The sequence below is a fragment of the Myotis nattereri genome (assembly GCF_964212035.1).
Source record: "Myotis nattereri genome assembly, chromosome: 6".
Classification (NCBI taxonomy): Eukaryota; Metazoa; Chordata; class Mammalia; order Chiroptera; family Vespertilionidae; genus Myotis; species Myotis nattereri.
Window position 1 is genome coordinate 42,844,741 of NC_138081.1, and position 25,484 is coordinate 42,870,224.

At 35.0% G+C, this 25,484-nt stretch overlaps 1 protein-coding gene across 1 annotated transcript in view; it reads right to left on the reverse strand.

Moving 5' to 3' along the window:
* The window catches only part of IBTK (inhibitor of Bruton tyrosine kinase), an 85,608-nt gene that overhangs the window by 33,258 nt on the left and 26,866 nt on the right, over positions 1-25,484 (reverse strand). Inside the window, exons 9-18 of the mRNA XM_081095090.1 lie at positions 23,699-23,822; positions 19,610-19,787; positions 16,316-16,493; positions 13,954-14,553; positions 12,765-12,851; positions 11,060-11,142; positions 10,942-10,979; positions 10,405-10,501; positions 4,649-4,750; positions 2,112-2,229 (exon numbers count right to left, since the gene is read on the reverse strand). Of these exons, the coding sequence (XP_080951216.1) occupies positions 2,112-2,229; positions 4,649-4,750; positions 10,405-10,501; positions 10,942-10,979; positions 11,060-11,142; positions 12,765-12,851; positions 13,954-14,553; positions 16,316-16,493; positions 19,610-19,787; positions 23,699-23,822 (1,605 nt within the window). The remainder of the gene's footprint in view (positions 1-2,111; positions 2,230-4,648; positions 4,751-10,404; positions 10,502-10,941; positions 10,980-11,059; positions 11,143-12,764; positions 12,852-13,953; positions 14,554-16,315; positions 16,494-19,609; positions 19,788-23,698; positions 23,823-25,484) is intronic.

A 25,484-nucleotide genomic window follows, 5' to 3' on the forward strand; every position in this document is an offset into this window, starting at 1 on the left:
GGATACTTAAATTTTATCTAGAATTATCATTGCTACCAACTAACTTCATGACCTTGAGCAACTCATATTACCTTTCTGTGCTTTAGTATCTTCCTGTGTAAAATGACATTCAGACTACATCAATAGTATGAAGGAACTCTCAGGTTCCAAAGATGTACTTTAAGACACCAGTGAAAATTTAAATCAATTTACATTTTGAAATATATTTTAAAGTATTTTTAAAACTAATCCAAAACAATGTGCATATTCAAATGTGTACCATACCAGTTTTAATATTTTGAAGATAAGTAACTTGTGCTACTATGTCCTCATTGGTGTGCCCTTTTTTTTTTCTGTGCATATTTATTTGCACTTTTTCTAGCAAACGCGTATTTGATTAGGATTGGTCAAATCTGTACAAATCTTTGTTTTAATGCAAGTTATATATGACTACTCATGTAAAATTACACCAGTAGACACTTGTGCCATCCTTAATATTAATAGTTCAGCTGATACTTGTCACAACATAATAACTGAGTAATAGTAGTATGACTCATTATTTTCCAATATATTTTAGATAGGTTTGGTGCTTATTCTATGTTTTGGTTAATTTCTATCTGACAAACTGAATGGGCTTAATGTGGTTAATAATTGCTGTGATTAGAATTACTAATGTAATGTCAGCAATTAACTTTATTCTTCTGCAATTCTAGTCTGTCTCTCATACTAACATTCAAGAGAAATTTTCAAATGACATTGTCTAATATTCCATAACATTAATTTGTACTAGAAAAGCATTGTTTACAAAATAACAAAGCATTAAATTGCCAAAATATTATTTCCTCTAAATTGAACCCTAAGAGGCAATTATTAAAAATCTGTTAATAAAACACTTTTATTTCGATCAGTTTTGGAATTAGTTTCATTAAAGATTATCCTGACTTTGAAAGGTCAGTTATCAAAAACTGTTATGATTTATAATAAATTATGTACATTAAGATTTGATTTTTTACCAAAAAAGTTTTCTGGGTTTTCTCAGCTTTAATATGAAGATATAGCCCTAACTGCTTTGGCTCAGCGGATAGGGCATCGGCCTGCAGACTCAAGGGTCCCAGGTTCTATTCCGGTCAAGGGCAAGTACCTTGGTTGCAGGCACATCCCCAGTGGGGAGTGTGCAGGAGGTAGCTGATCGATGTTTCTCTCTCATCGATGTTTCTAACTCTCTATCCTTCTCCCTTCCTCTCTGTAAAAAAAATCAAACTGACCAAGATCTCTAATCTCAAATTTGTGTTCACCAAACACTCATTTTTCTCACCAATGACTTTATAATGAATAAATGTAATAAAATTTTGACTTTATTAAAAAGAAATATGTAAATTTATTTCATTAAAAAAATTCCACTGCTAAAACAATTGAAAGTAGTATATTACCAAGATCCCTCTAATTCTAAAATGCCTATGACTCCTATATCATTAACATCAAATAATTTCCATCCAGGTAATCCTCATAATATGAAATATTAATTTATAAAACAGGGTATATATATTTAGCTGACTTTTTATGTAAAATGAGTCATTTTTCATAAGAAGCATTTCGTTACTCATTGATTTCTACATAAAGCCTTCCACACACCTATCGGCTTGCAACAAACTAGAGAAAATAAAATTTTCAGACCATCCCTTGCAGCCTAAGTTGGACAGGAAATGTCTTAAAGAGAATAAATACATACAAAAATAGAAATCAACCAAATTTTATGCATGCTTACATGTAAATTAAGTACTAGTATTACAGATAGTGTCCAAAAGCCAAGGTCACAATTACAGTTACAAACCAACCTAAACAAGCAGAGAGATGCATACATATAAAAAATATATGTGATAATATTGTTTCACAACTTTGCAACCAAAATGTAAGCTTTACTGAGGATTTTGTCTATTTTGTTCATTGTTGTATCTTATCAATGCTTAGTATATAAGTAGCCATTGTTCATGGAATAATTAAATCTGCTTACATTTCATTTTTTCTACAAAACCAGAATTTATCATTACTTACTTTTAAATTACTAATATAACTGCTGTTATTTCTAAATAATTGCTTTTGCAATGATCATATAATGTATACACCCAACCTACCTTGCTTCAAGTAAAGCTGCCATATTCAGTCCTATAAACTGTAAACAAGACAGTTTCAATTGCTCAGCATTATACATTGCTGCAAATTCTAGTAGCATAGCAGCATTCTTGAGGGTAACTACAAAGGAAGAAAATGCATGCAAAATGAGACAAAAGGCATGTTACTACAGAAAATAAAATACACTTCTACAGTTGTCAGGTTTGAACATTTAGAACAAGGAAAATTGTTAGTTTCTTGACAAAAATAACTTATACAGAGACAAATATAGAACTCACTTTTCTTAAAATATATGTTTATTGATTTCAGAGGGTAAAGAAGAAAGAGAGAGAGAAACATCAATGATGAGAGAGAATCATTGATGGGCTGCCTCCTGCACACCCAGTACTGGAGATTGAGCTCACAACTCAGACATGCGCCCTAACTGGAAATTGAGCTGTGACCTCCTGGTTCATAGGTCAATGCTCACCCACTGAGCCACACCAACTGGGAAGAATTCACTTTTCATCCTAATATGCCAAAGTAATTTTAAATGATTGGTTATGAGAAAAAATAAGCACACATAAAAAAATTTTAAGCAGAGAAAATACATAAGGTGCATTATAGTCACCTAAAAGCAAACACATAAGAATCAGTAATCTTCCATCTAATATTTTTAGAATATTTTTTACTTTAATTGATAACCAGCTTTCCTTTTCATTTATATAGCACAGAAGTCATTCTCTCTTTTATAAAACTAAAGCTATTCTTAAGACTAAGAGAAAATTATGAAAAATATTTAATGTTTATTAAATATATGTTGAGTAATCTATCAATTTATGTGGGTATACTGGCATATATAAACACATACACACACTATATATTTTGGAATATAAATATATCTATATCTTACCATATTGTTCAGGCCAATGCAGAACCTGGCATTCCGTACAAGAGATTCTGGATTTTGTTAAAATGCCAGTAACAAAATATACACTTTATATATGAAGTAGGATATTCTGGGACAGTCTTCTAGCAAAACATACTTCATATATACTAGCTTGTAGCTCTGCATTCTCAAACCTCTCCATTCTTTTTCTTATTTACTCTGAGTCCCAGAAAAACAGAACTATCTTCTATGCCAAGCTTCCACCATTTCTTTTTTCTTTCTCCCTTGTAACTCTGTCAAAAGTTGTAACTGCAAGCAAGCAATAATCATCTCTGTCTCACTTCTGACTAACCCACTTTCAACTAATGAATAATGAATCGAGAGTTTCCCATATCAAAGACATCAAAATGGATCATATAAAAATTTTGGAATTGTTCAGTTGGGAATAAGGACTGCCCAGTAAATGAAGACCAAACCATTCTCTTGCTAGGTTCTAGGAAGATCGAGAGATTCATTAATCAAAGCAAATGTGCAGCAAGGGGCAAGAAAAATATATCCAAGGGATACCAAGAAAGTGAATTGAACAACTAAAAATGTCTTCTATATGTATACTTTATACCTGTTGCATGTTGCATCCTTTATTTTATATATATTTCCCTTTCTTTCCTAAAAAATCAGAGCTATTGTTCTCTTTCTGATAACCCAGGAGAAGATATTCCATAGAGTTCAAAAAAAAAAAAAAATAAGACACTAAAGCTAAGACAAACTACTAGCATTTACAAATTAGAAAAACTTGACAGGAAATCACTTCACACTTCCTCAAGTGGCAATGAAGGAGAACAAAGATTAGATTAGAAAGTCATAAAACTTTTATATCAGGCTAAGGAAATTTAACCTTTATCCTAGGATACGCAATTAAAAATATCTAAACAGGGGAAGACATAATTATTTCCTACAGAAAGATTAAGGAGAAGTGAGAAGAGAGAAAGAGGACTTAAAAGACTACTGTGACATTAACAGAAGAGATGGTAACAGTGAGTTCAAATGAGCATGATCACAGAGAGAACAAAAAGGTGGGGGAAATGTGATCAACACAGTTAAGATGATTCAGTTTTGACAACTAAAAGAATCTAGTACACAGAACAAAATAACCAAAAAAAATTGCAGTTTCAAAGTTGAGTGTTCAGGAGAAAAGCCATGCAATTAACTGAAATAATGAACAGAGAAAGAAATAAAAGTTTAAGAGAAAAAAAGATGTGTTTTGATCAAATATATTAATGGAATGGTTACATAAACATTCCATCAAATGGTAGGAAATGGGTAGCTAAACATAGATCTATAGTCAACACCAGGAAAAGGGTAAAAGTTTCTGTTTCCAAACTCACCCTTGAAATTCCAAATTAAGTATCACACCATCTTTATTATTCAAATTTTTGTGACATTTAAAAAAATAATATATTTCAATTATAATGTGCATATTTTCACATACTAACATCTCTGAAATGGATATGCTTACAAATGATGACATGAAATAATGTAAATGTTTTCACATTTTTCATGAGACAAAAAACATTGGTACATTTTACCATAAATGGAATCAAAAATCAATAAAATACAGCAATCCTAGACCAACTTGAAAACATACTAATATCCTAATTCAAAAATACTCACGTTTTTCAGTTAATGCTACTTCACAAATTTCTTTCAATCGAGTTATGAGAAGCTGATCAGCCACCACAAGAACACTACAAATAAAATCCACATTTTGAGATTCTAAAAGGAAAAAAAAAAGAAAACAAGCATCACTCTTCATTGCTTTATAAACATAACACCTAGGAAAAACAAGTTCAAGTAATTAAGACAGTAAAAGAGAATTACACTAATTATTTTCTCAATGTTGGAATTATAACTATGATAAATAGTAATAATATAAAAATACTTCTACCTAGAAAGAAACACACCCAAATGCCCTGGTTCACGCTAAGAACATAAAATGGGCAACCTGAGTTGATCTTTTTAGTGGAGAGGGCTACTACAATGCCTGACTTATTTAAAATCTCCCATGCATATAAGCATAACCAATGGACATAAGACACTGGGGGGTAGGGGAGGCTAGGGGACTGTCAAGGGCGGGGGGGGGGGGGGGAAAGGACACATATGTAATACCCTTTGTAATACTTTAAGCAATAAAAATAAATAAATAAATAAATAAATAAATAAATAATAAAAATAAATAGGAGGAAAAGTAAAATCTCGATCTCAAGTTTAATATAGGTATGTGTTAACATATAAATATGCATCTATGTGTATATATGGGGAGGAAGGGGATTAAGGATAAATAATGCTCTTAGGTTTCCTTACTTAAAACAAATGTGGTGCCCTAGCTGATTTGGCTCAGTGGATAGAGCGTCAGCCTGCAGACTGCAGGGTCCCAAGTTCAATTCTCAGTCTCTCAGTCAAGGCCACATGCCCGGGTTGCGGGCTCGATCCCCAGTACGGGGCGTGCAGGAAGCAGCCGATCAATGATTCTCTCTCATTACTGATGTTTCTACATCTCTCTCCCTCTCCCTTCCTCTCTGAAATCAATAAAAATATATTTAAAAACAAACAACAAAAAACTGGTTATCTAAGAGTACAATTTTTTAAAACTATAGGAATTCCTTAATTTAAAGTAACCTTATTGGTCCAGCATATTAATGGCCGTAAGCAATGCCCCTGAGCCAACGCCAGAATAACAACATAAGTAGGAAAAAAAAAAAAAAAGAAAGGGGAAGGAATGGTTAAGAAGAAGAAAATGAAGGAGAAATGAAGTCATTGGGAATGGCAAACTAAGGACTATTTCCAAAATTTCTCTCCTCCAACAAAGGCAATGAGAATACTGCAAAAAATTTGTCAAAAATCAACTTTTTCAGAATTCTAAAAATTGGCCAAATACTTGTAATGATCTGGGGAGTACTGACTCAAAGAAATTTAGCTAAATCTTGGTAAGACAGTGAGCTTTGGGACATTGCAGCTTTTCCTTCTTATATCCTCCTCCCCCCTCTTTCACAGTAGTCTTAAAACCAACAATCATGCAATTACAGTGGAAATGAACAACTATAGCCACTGGAGGAGACAGAACTATTGTGGAGCAACATTATTTTTTTTAAGTCATTACTTGACATGTCTGGCTATTCCCTGGAAACCCCACTCACTAGCAGGACTTGTCTTTAATGGACCTACTCAAAGTTGCTCAATGTGACTAGCCTCTTCCTTGGGGCATTTATTAAAAACAATCAGTGATTGTCTCACACTGAATCTGACTGAGACAATGATAAAGGATGGAGCAAACAAGAAACATAAAGTTAAAAAAACACTTGAATAGCTAGGAAAAGGGGTCAATACAGCAATAGGATATGACAATTATAAAGATATATGCAAACAACATTGAACCTAAATATATAATGGAACTATTAACAGAACGAAAGGCAGAAATAGACATCAATAGCCCTAGCTGGTTTGGCTCAGTGGATAAGAGCGTCAGCCTGCAGACTGAAGGGTCCAGTGTTCGATTCCGGTCAAGGGCACATGTCTGGGTTGTGGGCTCAGTCCCCAGTGTGGGGCATGCAGGAGGCAGCCAATCAATGATTCTCCCTCATTGTTGATGTTTCTATCTCTCTCTCCCTCTCCCTTCCTCTCTGAAATCAATAAAAATATATTTTTTTAAAAAAGAAATAGACATCAATATATAATAATAAAGGATGGCTTCATATTCAAAGTATGGATAGATCATCCAGATGGGAAAATCAGTACAGAAACAGCAGACCTGACCAACACTATAGATCAAATGGACCCAACAGACACATGCAGAGCATTCCATCCAAACGAAGCAAATACACATTTCTCTCAAGTACACACAAAACATTCTACAGAAGAGATCATATGTTAGGCCACCATAAGTTTCAGCAATTTAAAAAGATAAAATCATACCAAGTATCTTCTCCTAATAAAAAGGTAAAAAACTAGAATAACAGGAGAAAAGTTAGAATATTCACATAGGTGGAAATTAATCAACACAGTCCTAAACAACCAGTAAGGTTGTTTCAAAAAAGAAATCAAAGAGAAAGCAAAAAATATCTTTTGAGACAAATGAAAATGGAAACACAACATACTAGAACTGATCGTATGAAGCAAAAAAAGTTCTAACAAGAAAGTTTATATTGATAAATGCCTTAACAAAAAAGAATTCAAAGGAATAACCTTAAATTTTTTGCACAAGAAAAATAACAACTGAAGCCCATAGTTAGAAGAAAGGAAAAATTACAGCAGAAATCAATGAACACGATACTGAAAAATGAACACCAAATTTAAGAGTTGGTTGTTTAAAAAGATAAACAAAATTAACAAACATTTAAGTAGACTAAGGAATAAAAAAGAGAGGACTCCAATAAAATCATAAATGAAAGAAGAGAAATTACAACTGATACGTGACTACTTTTTATGAACAATTATATGCCAATGAATTGACAATCTAGAATAAATGAGTGAATTACAACAAGTGTACAACATACCATGCCTGAAACATGATGATCTGAACAGACCAATTACAGAGTAAAAAGACTGGATCAGTAATCAAAACTCTCCCCAAAAAGATTAGATAGCTTCACGAGTGAATTTCACCAAACATTTAAAAGAAAAATTAACACCAACCCTTCCCAAACTTGTCCAAAAAATGAAAAGAAACACTTCCAAAGTCATTTTATGAGGTCAGCATTATCCTGATACCAAAGGCACACATGACACTACAAAAAAATTACAGAACAATATCCCTGATTAACATACAAGCAAATACTTAATAAAAATATTAGTAATTCAAATTTACAGCATATAAAAGTATTACACACCATGATTAAGTGGGATTTGTCTGAGATGCAAAGAAGGTTAAATACATGCAAATCAATACGATACACTACATTAACTGAATAAAGGATAAAAATTATGTGATCATCTCAGTAGATGCAGAAAGTGCATATGAAAAAATTCAATATCCATTCATGATCAAAATTCTCAACAAAATTAGGTATAAAAGGAATGTACCACAACACAATAAAGGCCATATATGAATATAACATAATACTCAACAGTAAAAATATGAAAGATAATCACCCTAAAATCAGGAATATCTATTCACCACAATATTAGAACTCCTGACCAGAGGAATCAGGCAAGAAAAATAAATAAATGGCATCCAAATTGGAAAGGAAAAAACTGAACTGTCTCTATTTGCAGATGACAAGATCCTATATACAGAAACCCTAAAAAGCTATGAAAATAAACAAATTCAGTCAAGTTGAAGGATACAAAATAAACATAAAAATAAATCAGTTGCTTTTCTATGCCTAATGATCTATCCTTAAAAATCCCATTTACAATTACATCAATATAAAATATAGGAATAAATTTAACCAGGAAGATGAATGATCTGTATGCTAGAAAATACACAACACTGAGGACTAAGATATAGAAGAAGACACAAATAAATGGAAAGAAATACTATGTTCATGGACTGGAAGAATTGATATTGTTAAAATGTCCATTCTACCCAAAGCAATCTACAGATTCAATAAAACCCCATCAAAATTCCAATGGCATTTTCACGGAAATAAAAAGATAAAATAAAAAGCAGCATGGAGGGACCTGGAGAGTATCATGCTAAGTGAAATAAGTCAGTCAGAGAACGACAAGTATCACATGATCATACTCATGTAGAAGTAACAAAATAAACTGTCGACAGAGTGGATTCAGAGACATGGAAGCATGGAACAGAGTGAGGAATCTCAGAGGGGAGGCAGGGAGGGTGGGTGGGTGGAAGTTAATCAACCAAAGACCTTGTATGCATATATGCATAACCCATGGACACAGACAATAGGGTGCTGGGGGGGGGGGCGGAGGGGGCTGCAGGTGTGGGCTGGAGGGGGTTAATGGGGGTATAAACGGGGACATGTGTAATACTTTCAACAATAAAGAATTATTTAAATAATAATATTAATTAATTTAAAAGCAATCCTAAAATTCATATGGAATCACAAAAAATCCCTGAATATACAAAGCAATCTTGAAGAAAACAAAACAAAACTGGAGGCATGGCACTTCTGATTTGAAACTCTATTACAAAGCTATAGTAATCAAAATGGTAATGTATTAGTATAAACACAAACACATAGACCAGTGAAACAGAATTAGAGAGCCCAAAAATAAACCTTCACAGTCAACAAAGGTGTCAAGAATACAAAATGGGGAAAGGACTGTCTCTTCAATAGAGTGTTAGGAAAATTAAATGTTTGCATGCAAGAGAATGAAAGTGAACCCATACACAAAAAGCATCTCAAAATGGATTAAAGACTTCAAGGTGAGACCTGAAACCATAAATATCCTAGAAGAAAACATGAAAAAAAACCCAACCCTAAACATTGATCTTGGCGAAAATTTTCAGACATGACACCAAAACCACATACTACAAAAGCAAAAAGAAACAAGTGGGATTACATGAAACTAAAAAGCTTCTGCACAGCAAAAAAAAAAAAAAAAAAAGTGTGTGTGTGGGAGGGGGGTGGCTTCTGCACAGCAAAAGAAAACAATCAACAAGATGAAAAGACAACCTTTGGAATGGGAGAAAATAATCTGCAAATCTTATCTGAAAAGGGGTTAATATGCAAAATACATAAGAACTCCTAAAACTTAAGAGCAAAAAATAAGTTACTCACTTAAAAAATGGGCAAAAGACCTGAACAGATAATATACAAAGAAGACATACAAATGGCCAACGAGGTGTATGAAAAGGTACTCAATGTCACTAGTATATAATCATCAGGGAAATGCAAATCAAAACCACAACGAGATGTCACCTTACACCTACTATCAAAAAAACAGAAAGTACTGATGAGGGTATAGAAGGATCACTTGTGCACTGTTGGGCATTACATTGGTGCAGCCACTATGGAAAACAATATGGAGGTTCCTCAAAATATTAAAATTAGAAATGATACAGCAATACTACTTTTGGATATTTAGCCTAAGGAATTGAAATCAGGATCTTGAAGACATATCTGTACTTTAAACAAGGGGAAAAGCTGGCAAGACAGAATTTTTTAGTCTTGGTCAAAACTATTCCCTGTTGTCAATTCATCTCAGTCACAGAAGTAGTTGTGTCTAAAGTTTTAAATCCAACCTCAACCATTAAATACAATTCTTACAGAGTTCATTTTCACATAGGTAAGGAAAACTTGCTTTTTCTATGTCTTTACTGTTAGTAATCATCCCTATTGCTAATTCTAAATTAAGCCTGTGTTGAAGACTTATTTCAATTAAGAGTAGAAATTAAGATTCATGTTTTTAACATTATTCAATTATATCTTAAAGATTTAAAATACCCTAACTCTTATTAATACCTTTTATCAACACAGCTTCATCAGTATAGAGGTAGTCCAAAATAACTTTCAGTATGTCAGACTGTATTGGCATTTCCAGAGCTGCACAACTGGAAGCCTAAATAAAAATAAAACAATTAATTTAAACTACAAAATACAACTATATACTGACTGAGATTGGTACAAAAATTGTGAAGAGGAATTGCATCAAATGCAAAAGAATATAACATTTATAAAACACAAAGCTAAAATAAGATAGTTTTAATTTTAAATTGCCTTGAAATAGGCATGAAAAAGGATCAATAAAAACTTAGATAAAAACACACTGCATTCTAAATTTCCAAATAATGGGGAATTTTCGATTTAAGTAGCTTTTCTGCACTAATTTTCATTTCTAAGTATTGCTATTTTCCAGCAGGCTTATGCATAAAGTTTAGTACAAAAGAAAAACTGAGTTAAAATATCAGGTTTCCATTTTTACTCTCTTTAGTATATAACCTTCCCAAAAATCTAAAGAAGTTTTGTTAACCAGCCTCATTGGTTTCTACTTAATCTTACCTCGATCCAGGAGCTACTCAGCATACTATGAAAATAATCTGAAAGAAAAAAAAATCAATAAGAATAGTGAAACAATACTGAAACAAATAAATCAGCAACTAAGAAAAAGTGTACCTACCAAGTCTAGCACAAAGAACACATTTATGACAAGGAAATTCCTTTCCATCCACTGATTTCATGGTCACATCATACACAAATGAACTGCAAGAAAAACGTTTAATTAAACCAAGAGCAATTTCTTTACTTGTTTAGCAAATAAGAAAATTCTTTATAGAATTTGGCTTGGCTTTTGACTTTCTTTTCATTAAAGGCAGCAGAGAATAAACAACATGAGGGTATACAATGAAGTACTTCATCTCCTTCCATTTTAAGGAAGACAATAAGGGCCTTACAATAAAAATATTTAAAAAAGAAACTGAATTCAGATAAATATTCAAAAATCTTTCCTCTCACTTTTCTTTTTTAATTACTGGCCAATCTACACTAATAAAAGAGAAAAATGCCCCCCAGCCATGATCGGAGAATCAGGCACCTTTGCCGCCCTGGCCAGTGACAGCAGGAAGTAGGGGTGGAGCCAGCGATGGGAGCTGGGCACAGTCGAAGCTGGCAGTCCCAGGAGCTAGGGGTCCCTTGCCTGGGCCTAAAGCGAAGCTCACGATCACGGCGCCCCCCCGCTGCCACTGGGGGTCCCCGCTGCCCGGGCCGGACGCCTAGGCCAGAGGCGTTAGGCCTGGGCAGGGGTGGAGCCTGCAACCACGGGGAGCTAGGGGTCCCCTGCCCAGGCCTGACACCTCTGCCGGAGGCCTCAGGCCTGGTCAAGGGGCCGATCCGGTGATTGGTGATCGGAGGGTGATGAGGGTCAACTTCTCTGGCCGAGGCATCAGGCCTGGGTGGGGGGCAGAGCCGGGGATTGGGGGGATATGATGGTCCCCTTGCCCAGGCCTGAAGCCTGGGTCAGAGGCGTCAGGCTTGGGCTGGGGGTGGAGCAAGCGATCAGAGGGAGATGGGGGTCCCCTGCCCAGGCATGATTCGTGGGCCAGAGGCCTCAGGCCTGGGCGGGGGCCAGAGCCAGTGATTGGGGGGAGATGGGGGTCCCCTGTCCAAGCCTGACACCTCTGGCGGAGGCGTCAGGCCTGGGCAAGGGGCCGATCAGGCGATCGTAGGGTGATGGGGGTCAACGCCTGAGGGCTCCCAGTATGTGAGAGGGGGCAGGCTGGGCTGAGGGACACTCTACCCCCCCGCCCCCACACCCAGTGCACGAATTTCGTGCACCGGGCCCCTAGTAATATAATAGGAAGTAACAGCACAAAGGTCTTTAATTCACTTATTTGTACAACCCATTCTATTCTAAGCATAATCCAGATTATCTCCAGTTTCTCTTTCTCTAAAAACTTCACCTATAAAGAGTAAATAAATTTCTAAAAACAAAATATTTAATAATATACTAACAGTATAGTATATTCATCACTGAAAAGATTTACAAAGGAATCATCATAATGATGAAGAGGCATAATCAGTTTGGTTTTGGAGTTAACATTTCCTATTGATCTAAAAAACACAAAATGTAGGCAAGAAAAAATAATTAAGAATTCCTTTCTTAATTAGAAAGTAATCAGAAAAATGAAATTGTACCAATGTCTATTAAACAGTTAATATTTTATCCATTTACTTCAACAATTCTCCATTTCCAAAAATGAAGAATATTAGTAAAGGTAAAAGTGGATCTTCCTATACATTTTGCTTCATATGTTAGAAGAGTTCTATTTCCACAGTTAGGTCCCAAAATCTAGAGATAAAAAGTTTACTTTCATTTCCTAACTTACCATTTTTTCTGATTTAGCTTTGGTTTGTTACCAGTTTTCTTGGCAATAACGTTAATTTTTTCATTTTCAAATCTGACTCCATCTAATCTATCAACAAGAATAGATAAAAATTAACAGTGTTTATATTCCCTTACCAAAACAAACAAGCAACAAAAATCCAACATATCAAATTTGAACATGATTATATAATTTGTATCACCTACAAAAATATCTCAAAGAACTCCCACTCTGTGGTAAAGAAATAATCATACATTCTCTTTCAATTTGACTTAGAATTCAAAATGTATTAAAATATCACTACTGACCAAAAAATAATTTTTTTAAAAATCGAAGGTATGGTATAAAGCCCTTCATTGTTTTTAAATAGAAACTATGCACTCCTCCCAGCTCCCATCCCATAACTAAGGTTACATTGCCACAGGCAATATAAGTACCTTAAAAAATAGAGAATTCCAAAAAATCTGGTTTGTAGTATGATAAATACTGTTAGCCTCTTTACATGTTATATGACAAAACTACACGAACAATATGAAGTCAGTATTATCCCTCCCATTTTGTATACTGAGAAACTAAAATTCAAAGAAAATAAGAACTCTGACCCAGCTACTTATAGTAAAACTAAGAGACATACAGAGGTCTTTGTAACTCCAAAGAGAGTACTCTTTCCAGCAACCACACTGCCTGCCACTCTAGATCTCTATTACACAAACACCATAGATTAGCAGTGATGGCAAACCTTTTGAGCTCAGCATGCCAGCATTTTGAAACACCCTAGCTTAACTCTGGTGCCGTGTCACATATAGAAATTTTTTTGATATTTGCAACCATAGTAAAACAAAGACTTATATTTTTGATATTTATTTATATATTTAAATCCCATTTAACAAAGAAAAATCAACCAAAAAAATGAGTTTGCATGTCACCTCTGACACGCGTGTCATAGGTTCGCCATCACTGCCATAGCGAGTTCAAACCCAATAACAGTCTTCCCATATGTGAATGTTTTAATCCAGGGAATCCCATAAAGGTAGCTTTAGCAGAAAATGGAGAAAACAAACAAAGAAACACGTACCTGCCCACAAAACAGGAAGTGGGGAGGGAGGAATAGAAGAGAAGAACAGCAAAGGAAAAGATAATTTTTAAAAGGAGGTCATAAAATACAAGAATAGATATTAAGGAGGAGCCATACCTACTACACAAATTACTGAAACCAAATTTCTTTGCAACATTTTGCAACATTCTTACAGGATCATCTTCCCCAACACTTTTTACTTTTTTGGAAGATTTGAATTTGCTTCTCTGTTTTTCACTAATTGTATGTGCTTGATTACTTTTATAAACTTCAAATGCTGACTTCTGATTGTCTTCATGGGAATTCATTTTATTCAAATGAGGATTCAGAGTATCCTGATATTCTTCTGGTTTTTTGTTTAAGATAATTCTTGGTTTGAAGCCATGAGTTAAAAAGTCACAAGTATCTGTGTATATAAATTGTAAAAGGTATTCAAACAAGTCAGGATGGACCTTCTCTACCACAAAGAGAGGGCATCCTACAGAATCTTCGTCTTTCCGGTAAACATCTGTAAAGTCTAAAGAAGTACCATCTGAAAGGAACAATTTCTGAAAAAAGTCAGAACGCACTGCCAAAATATATTTATGAGCAGGGAAGATTCTGTTGCCAACTTGAAATGTCACATCATGGATGCTGTCCATTTCATCTGCTTCCCTCAAGAGTTTGCCCAACTCTTCAAGAAAGGATGATGAAGACACAGCTGGAATTTCATAAAGGCTAGAAATGAAACAAAAAATCATTTTTACTTTCAAGAAAACACTTTTAAAAAGCATCCCTAACCTGGCTGGTGTGGCTCCGTGCTTGAGCATCGACCCATGAACCAGGAGGTCAGTTTGATTCCTGGTCAGGACACATACCCAGGTTGCCAGCTCAATCCCCAGTAGGGGGCGTCTAGGAGGCAGTGGATCAATATTCTCTCTCATCATTGATGCTTCTATCTCTCTCTCCCTCTCCCTTCCTCTCTCTGGAATCAATAAAAAAAATTAAAAAAAAATTTGAAACATCCCTAGCCAATTCTCCATTTAAAGTGCAATTTCTTTTTTATTTGCTAACCTTAGAAAAATTTACATTTGGCATTTCCTAAAATATAAGAATATTGCTCAGTCTTAGATACTGTATCAACCTTTAAATTTTTTCTATTCTTTTTTCTCCTAAACTAATAAGAATTAAGTTTTCCTTTGAAAGCAGTGTTTTCTCTTTCTACAAAGAAACACTAAAATATAAATTTCAAATGACTAATTCATAAAAAATTTTTAAATGATAAAAATAACTAGAAATATTCAAAAAAGGATACAGTTCTCAACCTCTTCCTCCTTTATGTCCATTTATTTTACAAGTAAAGAAAAATATATAAAGAATTGAGTAAATACTTTGGGTCCCAGATCCAAGAATAGGTCAGAAACTCAAGAAAGTAAAAATAAACATACACTATTGGTCTGTAACCCTGAGTCTTTTAGTACTTTAAGAATGCTATCACACCTACCCAATCTACATTTTATTCTTCCAGGTCTGGGGGACCAACCCTCTTGGTTTGCCTGAAACAGAGGGGTCCCCCAGAAGATGAAACTTTCAGTGCTAAATACAGAACAGGCATGAGCAAAACAGGATGGTCACCCTCCTTCTAGGACTTCTTTCCTTTTCAATACTTGATATTTACCTTAATCTGTCACCTCTCTACTAATGTGACTTAGAAGATTTGTACAGAGATTCACACTACCCTATAGGTGACTCTACACTACTTCTATTATCAATTCTCATCACATTCAAGGGTCAGAAATTGTTGCAAACTACATAACAAATAGTTATATTTTTCAGGATCTGGGACCTTAGAGTACATCACAAAGTACTAAAGATATAAATAAATTTGTGTGCCTATCTATATAATAAAAGCCTAATATGCTAAGTGTCCGACTGTTCGTTCGACCATTCGACCAGTCACTATGACACACACTGACCACCAGGGGCAGACACTGCGACTAGTAGGTTAGCTCACTGCTGGGGTCCAGCCGACTGGGACTGGGCAAGACAGGCCGGACACACCCTAGAGCCCTCCTGCGGTCCTTCTCCAGCCCTGATCGTGTACCACTGGGGTCCCTCAGCCTGGCCTGCACCCTCTCACAATCCAGGACCCCTCGGGGAATGTTAGAGAGCCAGTTTCGGCCAGATCCCCGCAAGCCAGGCTGAGGAACCCCACCAGTGCACGAGTCCGTGCACTGGTTCTCTAGTATATACATAAACATATATGTATACATCTTCAATATTTTCAATAAATATCAGTTTTCAAACTAAAAGGAACATTTCATCATTACCAGTATAACAAATTCTACCTGTGAGTTATCCTGGTAGCATGATTCTATGTCTAAAGTCTCTACAAGACATGGCAACATTAAATTTGGTCTAGGAGCTATGGAAAACAAACAAACAAAAAACTCCAGTGACTGTTCTTTCTAAAAATAAAATGTAATATATACAAGTATACCTTGTTTTAGGATCTGACTGCAGGATTGCAAAGTTGCATCCACTTGGATCTGTGCTGACGCTAACAGCTCTGTGGGCAAATGTAAGTTTCTCAAGTCGAATTCTTTCATATACACTATTTGTATCAGAGACACAAGACACATCTGATGAGGAATTATGAAGGTTTGATAAAATCTCTGCTAAGAAGAAAAGAATTCCAATTAATTAAGGTTTTATTAAAATGATTTAGGAATAAACAAAACAGAAAAACAATTAGAATACAGAAATATCTTTCACATGTATTAAGTCCATTTGAAAAATTACATCCTCTTTCTCTTTAACACAATTTGCACCCTATATATTGGTTGTGTTATACATGAAATTTTGGTGGGTCAATTCTCAATTATCCATGAATTTCTCCCTTTCGACAAAAATCCTCTACTTGCAACCAAAGCTATCTTTCTACAAAGCAAATCTAGTGTTAAACAGGATTTTAAAATTCCTGTTTGTATTACAAATATATAAACCTGGCATCTTCATAATTGATTGCTCATTTGTTCCTTTCTTCCACTTATTCAGCAAATATCAGAGTGATTACACTATGCTACTGTACTAGTAATGCAGTGATCATCAGTCTATCCATAGTGATACAGTAGTGAACAAGGCATGTCCCTACCATCTTGGATATACTTCTAGCAGAAAAGACAAACATTAAACAATGATAACATCATTACAAGTCATATCAAGGCTATAAAAGTATGAAATTTGCATTAAAAAAATGATTCTGCCTACAGTATGAAATATATTCAAAGTATATGGAACCAAAGACAAAGAGAGTAGTCCTGAAAAAATAAATGTTATAGAGGTTGTAGAGATGAAACTGTAGAAAAGTATTAAGATTTCAGAAATATTGAGACAAAAGTGACGAAACTTGGTGACAACTGGATGCAGAGGGTAAGGGAATATGGGGTGTCAAAATAACCATTTACTTAAATTGAAACACTGAAAGGTAGATGTGGGTGTTTGAGTTCAGTTTTAGACCACTAAATATGATATAAGCAAGACACAATTTTAAGGACTTCAACATTTATAAGTCAAACCTGAATTCTGGTTACTCTCTCAAATTCACTCTATTTCAGTCTCAGGGGTTTACTAATATTCCCCCAACACACAGTTATTCCAATTTCTATATTCTCAAATAAGTATCAGTATTTGTCTCCATGACTGCAAATATTTATATACATGATTATGCCCCTACATATTTATGAGTGTCTCAAAACAAGGGCCCATCTTATATATTTTAGTATTATTAAAACCTGGCCCTATATCTGGCATATAGTAAATGTACCTTAAATGTCAACAGAATTGACTAATTTATAAGGAAATGAAAACAAATAATTATCCAAAAATCGTTCTTTTGTGGCTTTGTAATTTTGAAAAATATATTTATATAATTACAAATGTAATTTATACATTTTTAGCATACAGTAACTGATCTGTTCATTCAACAGACAATTTCTATGTGCCAGGAAATATGCTGAATGCTACGGATATAGAACAGACATGGTCCTTGCCATTTTATAGTCTAATAGGAGACAAGTATTTAAAAAGTAATCGCAAAGATAAATACATAAAAACAAGTAAAAATAAGCTGCATGATGAAAATACAAAGGGAATATTATAAGTGAAACTGGGTAACTCAGTTTAGATTGAGAAATCAGTAAAAAATACTTTTGATGAAGTATAAATGAAGCTGAGATGTAAAAAATTAGGAAAGGCCCTGGGACTAATCACAACTGGACAAGACTGAAACCCTGAAGGTCAGCGTGACCGGAGAGGTAAAAGGAAGAAATTCCAAGAGTCAGGGCAGGTGCCTAACAGGCCATGTGTTGGTAATGAGCAAACCATTAAAGAGTTTTTAAACACAGGCATATTAGGATCTGATCTTAAAAGCTCACTCTAGTAATCACTTGAGAATAGATAAAAGGAAACAAGATTGGAAATAAGAAAATTATTTTTTCAGTAGTCCATGTGACTTGGGCTAGGGTGGGAGCAATGAGATATGAAGAGGTAAATAAATTCTAGTTTTTCTGGGAGAAAAAAAAAATCAACTGATTATTAATTATGGATGAAAGAAAAAGTCACTAACCTAAGTTAAAAAAATGCAATTAATCGACAAGATTATAAATTTATAGTAATCAGGTAATTAAGAATGAACTATACAGCCCTGCTGGAATGGCTCAGTGAATTCAGCATCATCCCATGGACCAAGAGGTCCCAGGTTTGATATCCGGTCAGGGCACAGCTTGGGTTGCGAGCTCAATCCCCAGTGGTGAGCGTGCAGGAGGCAGCCAATCAATGTGTCTCTCTCATTGATGTTTCTATCTCGTTCTCCCTCTCCCTTCCTCTCTGAAATAAATAAAAATATATTTTAAAAAAATGAACTGTATACTGAAAAATTTCTACTTCCACTGGTGGCATCTTAAAACTATCCTTTATATTAATCAAAAAATGAAAAAAAAAACACCTTTTTTTCAATTATTCAGCAATTGTTTAAAAAAGATGTACTTTTTAAAATTCTCAATGAACATAAAAACTTTATTTTTCCTATGATTTTTCTCTAAGTCATGTAACACACCTTTTAAAACTTTAATTTTATCCTATATAATAGAAGTCCAGCAACTGAACAGCAGAACAACCAGAACAACCAGTCAACCAGCCACTATGATGTGCACTGACCACCAGGGGTCAGACACTCAATGCAGGAGCTGCCCTCTGGTGGTCAGTGCGCTCCCACAATGGGAGCGCTGCTCGGCTGACAGGGATGAATGGTGCTACCACAGTGGGCTGATCCCAGCAGGCCATGCCCCCCACCAGTGCACAAATCCGGTGCACTGGGCCTCTAGTATATATACATATACACTAATAAGTATGTAAAAAAAATAAAAAGCATAAGTTACTAAATTCTCATTTTAGGGAGAAAGACAGAAAAGGGAGCTTGGAAGATGGTTCACAACCATCTGGGGAGTTGTTTTTTGTTTGCTTGTTTATTTTTTAACTTTACACTTCCCTAGCCCTAAAAGTAAAGTCTAGCAATTAGTAATAGTGAGCTGCTGTTACTGATGAGAATGTACCATGACCTCAGGGTATGCTGAGATAGATAAAAAGTTGAAAACTCCAATTTAAGTAAATCAAATTCCTTCTGCTTACCTGCATATACACAAACCAAAATCAAAAGAGAGATAAGGGTAAATCTTATGAAATTAAAGGTTACCTGAAAGGAACCTTTATGTTCCATTCACATATATGAACTGACCTTTCTTTTCAGAACTCTTTCTTTTTTCATCAAACCATTTCCCTCTAAATCCTTCTCCATCCTGGGTGACAAATAAAATTTCATTCCTATTTAAAGCAATATCAGAAATGAAGACTTGGCGTGGATAAGCCCACCGACACTGCTTCAGAGAACTGCTGACTGATCTCCAGCAAAACACCTAAAATAAACCAAATTACATCCTATATAATAAAAGGCTAATATGCAAATTGTCCCCTCGACCGTGAGTTCAACCAGGGGGCAGGGCTGGCTGGCCAACCACCCAAGGCTCCTCCCCACAGCTGGCCCCGCCGATTGCCCCCCCACCCCAATCGGGGTTGGGGCCGGCCGGCCAACCTCCCATGTCCCCTCCATCAGGGCAGGCCAGCTGGACCCCACCCATGTACAAATTCGTGCACCGGGCCTCTAGTTGGAATATAAAGGACTATAGCATGTGATCAACCAAAAACTGAAATCAAGAGGTAATGTTTCTAAAATAAAGTGCCGAGTAATATGTTTCAATGTTCATTCTGCAGAATTTTTAATAAGTGGCAATATGTTTCTTTGCATGAATTCAGTAATACCTGTTTCCAATTGTGGCTATACTAACCAAGACTTTGACTGGAATGTCATGTCTGAGAGAGACATGCCCAGACTCTGGATGTCACCAGAAAGCTTTAAGGAATGAAGCCAATAAGAGCACCTTGGAGAAAGCCTGGTACCTTGCTTGGTCACATGGTTCATGGCAGTCTTTTCAGGTTACAAGCCCTACTCAGACTCTGGGAATACCACCTCTAGGCACCACTGCCACCTCCTTCTGTGCTCAGGCCTCATTGTCCCTCTGACAGAGAGTAAGGATCTCTTGGCTCTGAAGGAAAAACTTCATCCCTACTCAGCACGAAGCAGTTCCACAAGAGACCCTGAGTCCCTTTTCTCTGAAAGTATTCAGAGCCAAGGTCCCTGGGAATGTGGTAGGCAGTTAGACCTGAGCAGAGCAAGGACAATGGCCAACTAGGGGAAAAATGGACTAGATCCTGAGGTGTGCTTCTCACCACTCCAATTGCTCTGAAGCTGGTAGTGGAGGAACCTGTGTAGATCTGACCTTTACATTTTGCTGAGTAGTTGGGAGATGTACTGATAATATACAGAACTATTCCACTCATTTTGGAAGTCATACACAGGGACCTTTATATGTTGGGCCCCACTATCTGAGAAAAGGATGCAAGGTTACTACAGTAGTTCCCTGTAGCAAATATCTGACTGTTACTAAGTGTCCTAGTTATTGTCTTTCAGTATCTAATAACTACAATATAAATTGTTCTGATAATTTCACCTTCCCTTATAGTAATAGACATACTAAGCTGCTGGCTGGTTGGTTTCTGATATCTGGGGTAACTCCCTACCAACAGCGCCAGAGGGCCCTGTTCCTTAGTACGAATGACTGTTTTTATGTCTCAGAAACATCACAGGGTCTGAACCAAAAGAGACTTTCTCAAGATGGTGGCACCGGACTGCAATGACGATCTCCACCTATGGAGCCCTGCTGCATATAGTGCTCTGATCATTTTTGTTATGCTGGTAATGGTAGGCTCCCTTAATGTAGGAAGTGACCCGGCTGGCTTATAGCATAGTAAAAACCATGAATGTTACCTCCAGGGCTATACATGGGATAAATCAAGAGCTGAGCCAGGTTAGGGAGGCAGTTCTAGAAAATCAGGCATCAATAGATTATTTGCTGTTATAGCATAATCATGGTTGTGAGAAATTTAAAGGAATGTACTGTTTTAATCTTTCTGACAATTCTCAGTAAATAGAAAATATATCCAAGATCCTGCATTTGATGTATTCCATCTCTGGGACCTGCTTTCAAGGCAGAAGCAAATGCAGTCCAGCAGGATGAGACTTTTTCATCTAATACTAATCTCATAGATATGAGATGATAGAAATAGCAGTAGGGAAATGTTAGGAGCAAAAATAGAATATTGGGGACTAGCTATGATTAGGGGAAATATTAATCATGCTGTTAACCATGACTGCCTTGAGTTGGTTAAAGTAAAGACATTCTGACCTGGCTGGGAGTTGTATGCCTCCCAGGACCTGGGAGTCAACCTAGGACCTGGGAGTCAACCTTGGACCTGGGAATCAACCTTGGAACCATTCTCATTCAAGAACTGCCTATTATTATGGAAAGATTAACAATCTTGTTGCCCAACAATGGATTCCCACTCCAGCCTCCTACTTTCCCATGTGATCTTTGTCCTATTCTATATAAGCAGCTGGCTTATGGGGGTCTGCAGAGCAGATTTTTGTGGATGACTTGCTGCTCTCGCATACTGCCGGCAATACTGGAATAAACGCTCATATATGATTTTAAAAAAAAAGGTCAAGATGGTTTTTAAGAAATGTCTTTCAAAAAAAGTACATCAAGCAAACAGTAAGTATTAAATATGCTTCAAAGACATTCCTCTTAACTAATTTTCAGTATTGCTTGTTTTGGGCATACAGAACTGCTATAATACTAAAGAAACACAAAAATCTTATAGGTAAAACTTAGGTATCAAACTTGCTGTAGTACTATCTGTTTACAAGAAGAATGAAAAGCATCCTGTGAAAATCCAAACTTGATTCTAAAGAAAACAAAAGTATAACTAAGTTATATTACTAACACAAAACTTTAGAGACAGAAATAATCATCATAGAGTTTGACATGCTTGGTTTAATGGCTTCCTAGTGGTTCTGCAAACCATAGTATCCATGAGAAATGGCTTTAAGGGCTGCTGCTCAAGGATATTGAAAATAAAGAGATAGGATGCTGGGCTTCCCAACACAGCTTTATCCAGAACAGCTACCCTTTTATCTGCTTCATAGATTAGCATTTTGAATAAGATTTCATTTGAAATATTTTAACAGTGCTGATTTTAAAAGTTCAATCCTCTCACAACTAAGAAAAGTAAAACACAAAATGGTATCTACCAAAATTACTCAAAAGTTATGCACACACAAAATGACTACATTGATTCCTTCAGTTTGGTTTTTAATGTAAGACTAGTTTTAAGCGAGTAAATATCCAGAGGTGTAAGTCATATTAGTATAAATGAAACACACCCCAAAGTCAAAGTAAGTTTTTTATACTCAAGATTTTACGCAATCCCATGCCTCTGCTCCCTTCCATCTACAAATTAGAGTAGTTTCCTCTATTAAAATGATCAACTACAATAGGTTTATGCCTGTAGTGTACCCGTAGGTGAAGTCTTATGATTTTAATTCTTCAAATTCTAAAATGTCAAAATTCACAGCACTTAGTAAACATCAGAAAAACATTCTAATTGTATGATTTATTTTATAGCAAAAACAAATCTGTGTTTTTCTAGTCAGTGTGTAAAATTTTTTCAGTGTATTAATGTATAATATATATTTTTTAATTAACAGTTTTATTAAAGAAATATACTGGTATGTTTACAAAGGGAACTAAAATTAAAACTCTAGTATTTACTTCAATGAAAAGAAATAAGATTCTTTATATAGTGATCTAGAAATACATTATCTTTTATATACGATAGTTATATCTGCATATATATATTATGTATACATTTGTTGAAAACTGAATCTGTGGAAAAAAATTTCAATTATGCATCAAATTTTTAATATCGCCTGCTTTACTTATTTTTAAAGAGTAGTTACATAACATAGCTCATATCTATATAATTCATTTACACAGTATTGATAAATGGAATATTAGGGTTAAACCCTATCAATACTGTGATAAATGGAATATTAGGGTTTAACCCTAATATTCCATTTATCAATACTGTGTACATATAAAACAACCCCTTACTTATTTCCATTTTAAGCACAGTAAACGATATTTTAAACTACAGTTTAACAAAGCAGTACTATGCAACATTAAACGTCATCTTACTTTCTTTAAAATACCAGCTCCATACTAATTAGTACTGAATGTCAAAACAAATTGAGAAACAAAGTCAATAGAAGTCATCACTATCATGGAAATACGTTTACATATTATCAGGTCCTCCACAGGTTATCAACTGACATTAAGATTACTACACTTTTGCATAAATATATACTCACCCTTCCAGCTCCATCCATTGCAAGAATACAAATTTTTTCACCCTCATTTTCTTTCAAATGTTCAGGATCAACCTTGTATTCTAGACGCCCCCCAGATACAAGAACCTTTTTCAAGTTTAGCTGTCTAGGGGGTGGAAAAAAAAAATCTACATTATGTTCTCTAAAATACACATTCTCAATTTTAAAGAAATTACTATTCAAATAATAACTTAGGGCGATATTGTGAAAGGGAGGGAAGATGATTTAGCCTTTGGTATTCTTAGTCCCTCTCTTTCTATAAGTTTCCCCTATACAACAGCTGTTTTTTTCTATGGCAATCCTTTTCTCCCAAAAGCCTCTCCCCATACAGATACACACATTGAACACCTAAAGCCCAGCTTGCTAATGCACACATTCATTCTAGTTTAAATAACTGATAAAGCTAAAAGTTCCTAAGTGTATTTGCATTTTAACGGAAAAGAAAAATATTAAACCTCAAAACAAAACAGAAACCCTTAGTTTCAAATATGGACAACCCTAAATAGGTACAGCTACCATGAAAATTATCAATATTATTAATTTAATAACTCACCCACTAACCACACATTTCATTATGTCTGCACATGGGATATGCCTATAGTATTGTGTAAAACCTGCTATTACTCCTATGATTATCCTCCCTCTAAGATATTCTATCTGCATTTAAGATTTTTTTCATTTCAAAATTACTATGTTGTAACTATCTGCAACAAAAGAATTTGCTTAGTGAAAACTTGGCTATAACATACTTATGTAATTTAATGTCATCAGGGCAAGTTTTATAAATGTTAACTAAACCCTAATATTCCACAAATCACCTCATACTGACAAAAAACCTAGTCAGTTCTAAGGAACATGTATGCTCACATTTTCATGTTTCTGTAACAAATATAACCTACAATAGATAACCTTGCAATTGTTATACACAGAAATTGTAACAAATTGATGATTGACATTTTCAGCTCATGAGTTAATTTCAGGAATGATATCTATTTATGAAGTTACCATCTTATTTATATTAGCAAAAGCACATTTCATTGTATTTCAATTTCAATGCCTGATACTTTTTAAGTTAGATGGCTACTCTCTAGAATTCCTGCACACTACTGCTTCCACTAATTGAGCTATACTCTTCCAGGGTCAAAGATCTATTTCTCTACTTGTATTTATTATTATTATTATTATTATAGCATATAAAGAAATATTATGTAAACCAATAAGATATTAGTCTGAAAGAATGTTCTCTATAAAAGTTAAATACTTAGGAGTGACATGATAAATATGAGTAGCAAAAAAAAGCTGTTATATCAGATATGGATTAATCAACTGTGAAAGATTGAAAATGTATGAAAATTATAGGATTCTGCACTTAACTTACTTCACAATTGTTTTTAAGCACTTGTTCCTTAAATCATTCAAAATGAAATCATAGATGACACATTAAACTAGTAAGTATGACTTATGCAGGAAACACAGGGAACTCTAATTGGACCCATCCATACTTAAAACCTTCATGTTACAATTCTCCACTTTAACTGGCATTTTGATTGGCCAACTGCTAGTTTACTGAATGCTACTATAACATGCTTTCAGATAATAATAGGCTGGCTATACAAAGATTAAAAATATACCAGTCAGGTGAAAACACTTGGACTGGGTCCATGATATATGATTAACATCTTTTTAAAATAAATAAGTGCACAATATAAACAAGACTACACATGAACGAATGATGATTGTATCACAAACCAAGAATTATGTTTCTTTC